The sequence below is a fragment of the Crocodylus porosus genome, unplaced genomic scaffold (assembly GCF_001723895.1).
Source record: "Crocodylus porosus isolate Cpor-Errol unplaced genomic scaffold, CroPor_comp1, whole genome shotgun sequence".
Lineage (NCBI taxonomy): Eukaryota > Metazoa > Chordata > Crocodylia > Crocodylidae > Crocodylus > Crocodylus porosus.
In genome coordinates this window covers 63,665,929-63,676,843 of record NW_017728907.1, presented here as the reverse complement: position 1 = coordinate 63,676,843, position 10,915 = coordinate 63,665,929, and the positions used below count along the sequence as shown (strand labels likewise).

Below are 10,915 nucleotides of genomic sequence, written 5' to 3'. Positions count from 1 at the left end.
GTCTCTCACCCTCTGATTCCTCGATTTACATCTGCACTGACAGCCCATCTTGTATGCATACCAGCCCAGCCTCTGGCTTCTTTACTATTCATTCCATCCAGGAAGAGCACACACCAACTGCTGAAACTTCCTCAGCCTGACAAAGGGTTTTTAAACCTGAAAGCTTGCTAAAAAAAAATTTCCAACTATTTAAGTTGGTCTAATAAAAGATATCAGATTCACCCAAAGAACCTTGTCTACCTATGTCCTTAAGCCAACATGGCTACAACCTACACCCCTGGTGAAAATAATAGCATGGAATGAAAGCTGTCTGAATGGCAATCAAGACAAGAGTGAAGTGAGTTTGGGGACCAGAGGACAGACTTCAAGACTGCAATCTGGGGCCACTTTGAACTCTGAGCTGCTCCTAGTTACTTAAAAAGAATCTGCTGCTTATCTATGCATGGTAAAGAGGTTGCTACTTTTTCCTCTTTGAAGCAGACTTTGCCACAGCTGGTCACATGTTCTGTTACTACTGCAGCCATTCCATTGCAGCCATTGCTTTCATCCAATAAATTCATTCTCAAATAATCTGTTATTACAAAAGCCTTCTCATTATGTGAAATGAATGTATCGAAAAATAAGACCACTATAAATATGCAATTCAGATATCAACTGGATGAAAATCCTAAGAGACTGATCAAAGAATACGTAAGTAATCTCATACATTTAACAAGTGCATTGTTAAGATTCAAAATCTACTTGCCTCCATAGACATCATCCATACAGATAATAGCATCTCCTGCCTTTAATAGATGGGCAATAGTCACAGTTGCTGCTGAACCTGAAGCATAAGCTAAACCTAGAAGAGAAAAAAGAATTAGCATGGCAGAGAAAAGGCACTTTTTAATAGATCTGTCTTTAAGTCAATGTATAAATATTTTTCCTCTAGTTTTCTTTTCTAAAGAAACAGGACCTGCCACATAAAGCAGTCTTCACAAGAAGCAGTGATGACAAAAATCTGACTATAAACTACTGGTCTCAGTCCAATTCATTCCACTGACTGCAACAGTATTACACTAGGATGAATCTGATCCACAGTATTAGACTCCAGACTCTTGTTTCTCTCTGATTTACAAAGATTTAAAAGCAAAAACAATTCACTCTTACCAAGTGAAATTAATGGAATTAATCCTTATGGCCAAATGCCCAGGTATATTTTAACAAAAAAGTACAGAGCAGCAATGTAACTCACAACTAAAGGCTGACAGGAAAATCTGAGTTAACTGTTTTAACTTAATGCTCAAGTTCAGGTTCTTTTCTCTTCACAAGGTACTTTTATATTCTAGCGCTTCCCAAACTGTGGGGAAGTTCCCAGGGAGGGCACAAAGCCAGGATGGTGGCAGAGGAAGCAGCAGCAGTTAGAAGAGGAACATCTACAGCAAGGGAAACAGAGGAGGAGCGACTGTAGTGTGGCGAGATGTAAACCTAAAAAGTTTTGGACATGCTACACTAGCCCATTCTGAAGAGAGACGCATGCTGATTGTAGTGCTTAATGAAGAGGTTGCCAGCTTACAGTATTTGGCTCCATCCAGTGCTGCAACCGCCTTTTCCAGGCAATCCCGTGTCGGGTTTCCACTACGGCTATATTCAAAACCCTGTTAAAATAAGAAACAAACATAACTTAACAGTGAGTGATGGGGAAAATGGAAGAAGTTAGGCACAATATTATTACAGTCAGACTTATGTTAGTAATCACCTGTCTTAAAGTTTCATCAAATCCCAGATTTGCCAAGAGATCCATATTTCCCCTCCACTGAATTATGCATCTCCCTCTAGTAACAATCTGGTAACAACAGCTATTATGAGCTGTTGTACATATCATCCCACAGAAATCTACCACTTTCACCCCATCAATTTAAGAAACAGTCCGTTTGCAATCAAAAGGGGTATTCTCACAAGTTCTAGTAAATCAGTATTCTGAGGCTTAGCCTAATTTAGCTGGTGCAAGTCAGATGTAACCTCTGTTCATTTGTCTCGCACTGAAAAACTATTTTTTCTTCTAAAACTGGCTCTATAGCTCAGCTCCAAGCTAGATCCTTAGCTGGTGAAAACATGGACAGTTCTACCAATTTCATGAAGCTATAGCAATTTTCCAAAGTTCTCCAGAACTGGAGCTATATGTCCAAATCGCATACAACTTTTTAAAAAGACCATTTAGCATGTGAAATCTGGATGTACTCTGTGTGACTGAAGTGCAGTCTGTATCTGAATGAAGATAGAAATAAAAGACATTAACTTTTCTGCCATTTAAAATGTTCAACTTTTGCATGAGATCAGCTAATTTTGATTTTTTTCTGCCGTGCCCAGTGTGGCATGGGTCAGACCAGGGCTGGGGCTGTGCACTGTTGGTGGTGGCAGGGAGGAGCTGCAGGATGTGCAGGCTCTGAGCCATTGGGGGTACCAGCTTATGGCAGCAAGTGCAAAAAGGCCTGCTGCCAACCTGTGTGCCACCCTCCTCCCACCTCTTGATTCTTCCCAGCTGGTATAGGTAAGAATCTACGTTGTGCTGTCATGAGTAGCCAGACAAACCTTGGGATAAACTTTTTTGTGTGTGTTTTGAAATGCAAGCAAATAAAAGGTTGGGCTGTAGACCTTTTTCTATCTCTTTTATCAGTAGCCAACCTGCAAGGTTACCAGTAATCTGGGTAATAGCATTATGCTACTTCAGTGCTTAATAACATAGTGCTATACTATGCATTAAGCACCTCCAACTCCAGTTGACTTCAAAGGGGCCCAATAAGTACCTCTCTGGATCAGGCCCACATATTGTGTAATTGGACTTTGATTCTGCATCTGTTTAAATTAATGACAAAACTCACGTGGACTTAAATGGTGAAAGATCAAGTCCTTGAATCAACACTGAATCCCATTACACTGATCTAGGATACAGGGTTACCTCAGGACTTCTGCATTATTGTCTTATATTGAGGCCAAGCTGATGATCATGCCTTGGAACAAATATTTAAACACTTGAACCAACAAACAAAAATAACTCCAAAACCACGTACCAGGCCCCAAATCAGACAGAAAGGTGAGCTTACCTTTTTATTACCACAACAATTTTTGAAAGCCATGGAATTGTAATTCTGTCTGAAAACTCAGGATCTCTACAAAGACCAAATATTTTCAAAAGTCCTCATAAATCCATATTTGCATGTTGGGAAGCCCTACCAATTAAGTCTAATATTTTTCATGTTGGAGTTCTGAAGAATTCAACAAGAAAAAATAAATTGTTGTGGGGAGAAGTCAGTTTAAGCATCTTGATTTCCTTCATCATATTTAGGATTCAGATAGAAGCCCATATACATCGGAGAGAAACTCTGAAACTGCAGTAAGAATGCGACTCAGAGTTAGGCGAGATATATATTCTATGAACCACTTGTGTTTTGGTTTTCCAGCTGAGCATAAACAGGTTATGACTACCTGTTTTGTTATTTTGGCTTATTTAGTTAATTATTATTGATCTGTTTCTGAATTCACTCCCAAGTATCTGAAATTTAAGCAGTGTAATTTATTTCAAATGGATTTACAGATCACATGATCTGCTTCCATGTACCCAGCTGGGGAGGTATAACACTAAGAATGAGAGCTTAGAGTGAATACTCATCTTTAACAATTTAAAATTTACTTTTTATTTGCCTAAGCTTACACAAAATTTTTAACTTCCACAAATACTTCTGGTCTGCCAGCATTCTGTTTCTGCCAGCATTCAAGAATATTTATAGCACGTTAGCAGAAAAGATTTGCAAGCACAAGTGAAAAAAATATTTAACAGTCTGAAACAAATGAAGAAGGTTTGTTTGGCCAAGTCTGGCAACCAAGCTGAACACTGCCATGAAATTTCAGATAAAGAAGATGTTCTGCTTGGCCACACACCATTCTAATAAGCACCAGAACATAGAGCTGCTTATAAGCTTCTTGACATCAGAAACCCTTTAAAAAAATCTGCAACCCAACACCCACACTTATACTAAAAGGGAGATTTTCAAAGGCACAAAAGGATTTGAGGTACCCAATTCCAACTGGCACAATTTGAATATCTCATCTACAGATAGTACACTTTTTAGCATACCATACAGAAACCTATAATTTTGCCTGGGGAAAAAACCATGGTTTGTTTTCTACAAGTCAGTAGTAGTAAGCAACTGTCAATTCTGTGGATCATGGTGTACATGTACATTGATTCAGATGCCAGATGAATCCGTTTGTGGCTGACAAGCTCAATTTGAGAGCAAAAAAACCCAGCTTGTTAGAAGTTTCACAGATCCACATGTTGCCTGAGCTGGAGTCCAAGTTTACAGCATGCTGCTTTCTTCTTTCTCACTATCCTTCCATCCTCTAGATCAAAGCTACTCATGCTGACCTGCACCTAGTGCCAGATATTCCCTGGCTTTAATTCCCTGGTTTAATGTAGAATGCATTAGCATTTTTGCACACAGGACAACCCTGCTTTCTAAAGCCATCTCAAATCTCACTATGCAAAATATTCTTGGGGATACAGTCTTCTCCCATTCTTCTGACATGGACAATCTATCACAATCTTTTCTTCTGGACAGTGGTTTCTAAGAGCATCAGTCCTGTGTGCTCCATTACCTCTGTAGTTGGTATTCTGTCTTCCCACTTTATTTTCAGGATCTTATGCAGGCACCTCATGTGGAAGCTGTTGAGTCTCTTTATGTGTCTAGCATATGTAGTCCACATTTCTGAACCATAAAGCAGGGATGACAGCACACTAGTCTCATAGAATCATATCTTTACCTTAGCTGGTAGTTTGCTTTTATTCTGTGCACATTTCTGCAATAGCCCACAATGCTTAACTGATTTTCTGTTAGTCAGTTCAGTCTGACAGTCAAGATTCCTGCTGACTGTAGAACTCACCTAGCCAAAACTGTCAATGACACCAAGAGTTTTATCCTCCAGAGTGGTGTCAGGTATTGGTTCTTCCACCCCTTAGTACATGATCATTCTTTTTTAGACTAACTGCCATCCAGAAGCTTTTGCACAACTCAGAAAATTTGCTCAAGAGATTTGGCAGGGAAGATGCACTGCGGGCAACGAAGCCCGCATCATCTACAAAGACAAAATCTCTCAGAACCAGTTCTTTTTCACTCTAAACCTTGCAGTGTTGAACAAGCCTCTATCTACTTTGGTTCAAAGATAATTGCCATCATTGCTGTCCTTGAATGGATGAAGCAGCAGGAATGAAAAGTAGAAGTTAAAAAGCAGGGGGCTAAAACACAACCTTATTTCACCTGATTGTTGATGTCTAAGGCATTTTGTTTTCATACACTATAGCTGCCTTGATGTAATGAGTGAATGATGTTCAACAGTTTGGGGGGGCAACTCAGTTTCTTCAGAATAGTAAAAGGGTAGGGGAACACCGATATAGATTTTTTGGGGCCGATACTGATGACTGCGTTTTTAATGAGCCACATCTGATTGATTGCTGATTTGCAGCCTGGCAGCTTGGAGAGCAGCATCTGGCTGGTAAGTCTGTAGTGGTAGAAGGGGAGCAAATAGAGGCCCCACGGTGAGGGAGAGTGGGGTTGGCGCTGCCCAGCCAGGGTGGGGCATGGGATGGAGCTGTGGCTCATCTGGGGGGGAAGAGGGGTGGATCCTGCTACTCCATGCATCCTGGGAGGGCATGGGGGGGGCATATGCCCCTGGAACTGTGTGCAGGGCTAGGGCAGGCTGCTGCAGTGGGCTGGAGCTGGAGGTGATGCTGGGCTCTTCCTGGTAGAGGGGATGGGCTGGGCTGTGCTTGGGGCAGGAGGCAGAGGCACAGGGAGTGGCAGCTACGGCAAATTTCGGGGTGGCTGTAGCCTCCCCTCCCCATAGCCCTCTCCTCCTAGTGCCACTGCTGCCTGCCCCAAGTTCAGCCCTGGCCCATCCCCTCTGCCAGGAAGAGCGCAGCACTGCCCCAGGCTCTAGCCTACAGCAGCAGCTCACCCTTCTGCACAGATCCAGGGGCACATGCCCCCTTGCCCTCCTGGGGTGCATGCAGCAGCAGGAGCTTTGCCCCTCTCCCCAAATGAGCTGCTCATGGCTCCGTCCCATGCCCTGCCCCACCTGTGCAACATCTGCCCCTGGTCCAGCCCCAGCCCATCTGTCACTGTGGAGGCCTTGGTCTGCTCCCCCCACACCTCTTCCCGAACAGACTTACCAGCTGGGCGCTACTTTCCACGCTGCCAGACTGTGCTCTTAGCCACCTGCGTCCTGCACTGCAGATGCATATGCATGCAGCATTTATCGGCAACATCATCAGCTACATCAGCCAAAAAAAGCTGATTACCAATAACATCAATTTTCCTTATATCAGTGCCAATATGATATGGCACCAATGTATTGGTGCACTTCTATAAAAAGGCCCTGTCTGTTGACTGTATCAAAGGTCTTTGTCAGATCAATGAAGGTTATGTATGGTGGTATTCATTTTTCTCGACACTTCCCTTGCAGTTGACCAAAAAATATCATATCAAATCAATGGTGGAGCGTCTTGAGCAAAAAAAATCACATTGGCTTTCAGGACAGTTTCTTTCACCTAGAGATTGCAGTCACTGAGCATGATGCAAGTGACAATTTTTCCAATGATGTTTAACAAGGAGATACCTCTATAGTTGTCTCAGTCACTTCTATCTCCTTTGTTTTTGTATAATTGTACAAATCATATTAGAAGCCTCAGGCTACTGCTTCCTCTTTCCAACAGAGCGGTATAACTTCATGGAGCTTTCAAAGCAATTCAGCGTTGGCACATCTGTAGACTGCAGCCGGCAAACAGTTGTTGCTGGATGCCTTATTCCCAGTAATCAATTTAATAGCTTTCTGCAAATCTTCTGATGTAGGCCTGTCCAAATCAATCAAACTGTGGTAATCCTTCAAGCTTTTTGTGTTTGATTCAGTTTCACTGAAGTATATGGGCATTTATACAAGTGCTCTGGGAGTCGGGGGAGGGGTGGGGACTTTAATTAGAGCGGCTCTCAGAGCCACTCTAATTAAAGTGCCTGGAGCATTGCATCGAACGAGCTTTAGTTAAAGCCACTCTGCCACCATTTTTAAATGTGGGGATGCTAATATCTGAGCTGCGGAAGTCTGCTGGAGCATGGTAATTACCACACTCCAGCAGACTATTAATTGAGTCTGCTCTGACCCACTGTAATTACAGCACATTGGAGAAACTTCACTACTCATGTGTAGGTGCCCTATAATTCCCGTCATCAATCCAACACTCAAATTGTTTTTGTTTATCAGTGTTTAAGTCTTTCTGTTTAAGTCTTTCAGCAGAGCTGTTTTCTTCTTGACTGGACCAATTGCTTGCTTGATGCCTTTGTACATTCTACAGTTATCACCTGTGTTGGCTTCTTTTTGAATATCGCAGAGTTTCAGTCAAAAATCTTGGGCACACCTTTTAACCTCCTTTTGCATTTCTTTGACCCTTTCTCAGATTTTCTAGGGTTATGGTATTGGGATATTTCTTACGGATTGTTAGCACTGTCCCTTTGTTCTCACCCAGTGGGTACAAGGGTTTCAGAATGCTCTTCAACCCAGTCATGAGTTCTGCCTTGGAGAACTCATAACAGCAGCAGAGTCTCCCAATGCCTGAAGAAGGGTGTCTGTGCCCAGAAGCTTGCAAAGAACTTTTTTCCCCAACTATTTAGTTGGTCTAGTAAAAGATATCACATCTACCCAAAGAACCTTGCCTGCCTATGTTCTTAGATCAACACAGCTACTCAAACTAGTCCGCATTTTTTGCCAAATGCTGTTATAGCAGCATTGTACCTGTTAGTTTTTAAGCTCTCTCAAGCCTCAGTGGCCGACTTGTTAGGTAAACTTGCTTTCAAAGCTTCTTCATTGAATAGTCTATCTTTTTATGTCTTTAATAGGGCTGTGCAAAGCTTTGGTAGCCGACTGTATTTGGAGGAGATTCAGCCCCATTTGCCGGCCAAATCTCCGGATCAGAATCGAATCAGGAGACCAATTAGAGGTCCGAATCAAATCAAAAGCCTCCGAATCGATTCAGAAAATATTCAGCTACGCCCTGCTGCCACCTGCCCAGCCAAGGCAGGTGAGAGGGGGCACAATGCAGGCGCGGCTTGCCCTGGGCAGAAGGGGGCAAGCGGCAGTAGGGCACAGCCCCCACTCCCAGCGCTGCCATGCCTGCGGGGGCGTTGATACGCCCCCCACGTGCACCTTCCCTCCCACCTCCACCCACCACAACAGACTTACTAGCTGGAGGCAGTGGTGTCCAGCATGATGAGGACTGCTGCCTGTTTAGTCTGTGGCCAGATCTCTGAAGTGGTGCCAAATCTTTGGATCCGATTCGGCTGAATGGAATCACTGTCCCTCCAAATCGGCCGAATCTGAATCTGAAGCGAATACTTGCCGCTTCACACAGGACTAGTCTTTAGTTTGGCTGGTATCTATCTAAAGGCAACTGGTAGTTTTGATATGGTGGATCTTTTAAAAATTGATTCCGACTTAGTCTTCTGCCTAAGGCATGGTTAGTGTCACAGTCAGCACTATATGACCTTATATGCAGGATTTTTTTTCAGGTAGTTATGCCTAACCAGTAATTAGTGTCAGTGCCCTGATCTTGGATGTTTCTATGATATCTTTCTTGTGATTTTCTCAGGGAAATAGGTGTTGATAGCACATAGATTTTAACTTGCACAAAGTTCTACCACTCACTGGGCACTTGAATTCATGTTACCAATCCTGTGTTTGCCCAGAATGCCAGGCCAATTCTTAAAACTACATCCAACTCTTGCACTGAAATCACTACATATTGCTAGGTGGGCAGGTAAGCTAGGTAGGCAAGTTAAAGACAGGTGGGCAGACCTAGCAATACTGCCAGGCGGTCAGTGGGCCTTGCTGAACAGGTTCCAGACAAGGCAAGGTCTGTGCGCGGCCAACTTCTATCACTGGGGTCTTTGCAACAACCCAGACTGTAGCTGTTCAAAACACACACCATGTTGCATATTGTCAAGGACTGCCCACTAAGTTCAGTGGTGGCCTACAGGAACTGCACATGGCCACTGAGGATGCTATTGCATGGCTTGGCAATTATGCACATGCTGACTGACCAAGTATTGTTGTATCTATTTCACTTATAATGCTCAGAGTGCACGCATAGAATGGCTTCATCACATTGTTTAGTGTCTATACCTACCCTTCAAGCTAGCAATGAGGACAAGAATGTTTTCTACCAACAACTTGAAGAAGAGATTGAGAAATCTCACGGACATGAGACCACTATAAAGTTAGTAAAAGAAAAGGATAACAGTAATATCTGGACTTTCAAACGAAGGCCGAGATTTAAAATAAAAAAGTGTCATACCTCATCTGAGACAGCCTGAAGGAGCGTGCTTTGCTGAAAGTAGGTGCCCAACACTTTCTGAAAAATGAGGCCTATTTAAGATGCCTCAGGCTGGGCACCCAAAACATTACTAGTCACCTGAAATCTTGGGATCATGTTAATGGCACTTTTGGGTTTTTTTGAATTCTGCAAGCAGTCATTACAGTTCCTTTCAGAATATTACATATGTTCTGTGCTGAATTATTACATCCAACATCTATAAAATGTACTTCCCTTCAACTAGAGTTTGTATTTCATGGACTGGAATTATTGCTCACTCTATACTGCAGTCAAATGTCCTTTTAGCAGTACTACCATATACAGAAACTGAAAGGGTTGTGTATCCATGTTATAAACTAATAATCCTTTTTTTTATTCTTATCCCCCCATACTAATGGGATAAGCTATAGGCAGAAAGATAGGTGTAGGCAGAAATACAGTATGGTTTTCGAAATCTGCCTGATACTCAGCTAGAACAGGGCTGTCCAACTTCTGAGTGGCTGGGGACTACAAGCCACTGCTGCTGTGGGTGAAACCCTGGCCCCAGAAGTAGTGTCAGCCCACACACTGTGTAAGCTCCCCTGTGCCACCGCTGCACAACCCCCTGCCAGAGCTCCTCTGCTGTGCTGCTACGTGTGCAGCACAAGTTCCCCTCCACACCGCGGCAGTGAGCTTATGATCATGTTTCCCTGCCCCAGAGACTGAGGATGCCACCACAGATGCAGAAGAGATGGGGAGTGTGGCAGCTGGAGGCAAGGCTTCCCATTAACCCTTCCTGCAGCGTGGTGTAGCCTGCAAGGCTGCCAGTTGAACAGCCCTGAGCTAGAACCAAAAAAAGGAGAGCTCGTGTTGACTAACCTCAGAGGAATACAGATCTGCCTGCTCTTGACTCTTGCAAAACATACTACTTCCCATCAAAGGAGCAAAGAACCAAGAAAGGGAATTACGTCCTCTCAGCCAACATTTTGCAATACACTTCCATGCACCATTCTAGCTTGGCCAGGTAAAAGCAACTGGCTAGTTTACAATTAAAAACTTGACTAAACATTAAATGCATTTCTTTTTAAATGTATAACCTGCAACTGCCTTAATGATTGATGTGGTACTCTGGACAGCTGCCTACCTGTTACAAAAAACTTGCAAGATCTGTTCTAACTTTCCAGGTGCACGGCACTCCTGCTGGGTGCCACGGCCAGAGCCTGAGTCAGCAACACTGCTGACAACCCTTTCTGCCGGGAGAGGAAGCAGAAGCGGTGCGCCGGAAGGCTGTAGCGAGCACCGCTTGGTGTTCAAAACTGCCACCTGCCGTCACACCTGGCACTAGGGGCCGGCTGACCCGGGCTTCTTTTGTTTGTTACATAGCTACGAAATCCACATGTTGTGGAGCTGGCTAGACTAAAAACCGGTGGGCAAAACACACATCCAGTGAACGGAGAGCGTATTGGATGGATGTCTGTGCAAAAAAAGCTGCATTTGAAACACCTCTGCACGGAGCTCACAGCGGCGGTGGGGCCGGGGGGC

The 10,915-nt window shown here is 43.6% G+C and overlaps 1 protein-coding gene and 1 long non-coding RNA gene across 2 annotated transcripts in view; one reads left to right on the top strand and one right to left on the bottom strand.

Moving 5' to 3' along the window:
- CTH (cystathionine gamma-lyase) overlaps window positions 1-10,915 on the bottom strand; it is a 32,609-nt gene that overhangs the window by 21,403 nt on the left and 291 nt on the right. Inside the window, exons 2-4 of the mRNA XM_019531619.1 lie at window positions 9,401-9,406; window positions 1,556-1,639; window positions 746-841 (exon numbers count right to left, since the gene is read on the bottom strand). Coding sequence (XP_019387164.1) covers window positions 746-841; window positions 1,556-1,639; window positions 9,401-9,406 — 186 coding nt within the window. The remainder of the gene's footprint in view (window positions 1-745; window positions 842-1,555; window positions 1,640-9,400; window positions 9,407-10,915) is intronic.
- Window positions 4,714-6,552, top strand: LOC109307590. Its single transcript, XR_002100301.1, has 2 exons — window positions 4,714-5,411; window positions 6,409-6,552. It is a non-coding gene; the product is annotated as an uncharacterized LOC109307590 (long non-coding RNA).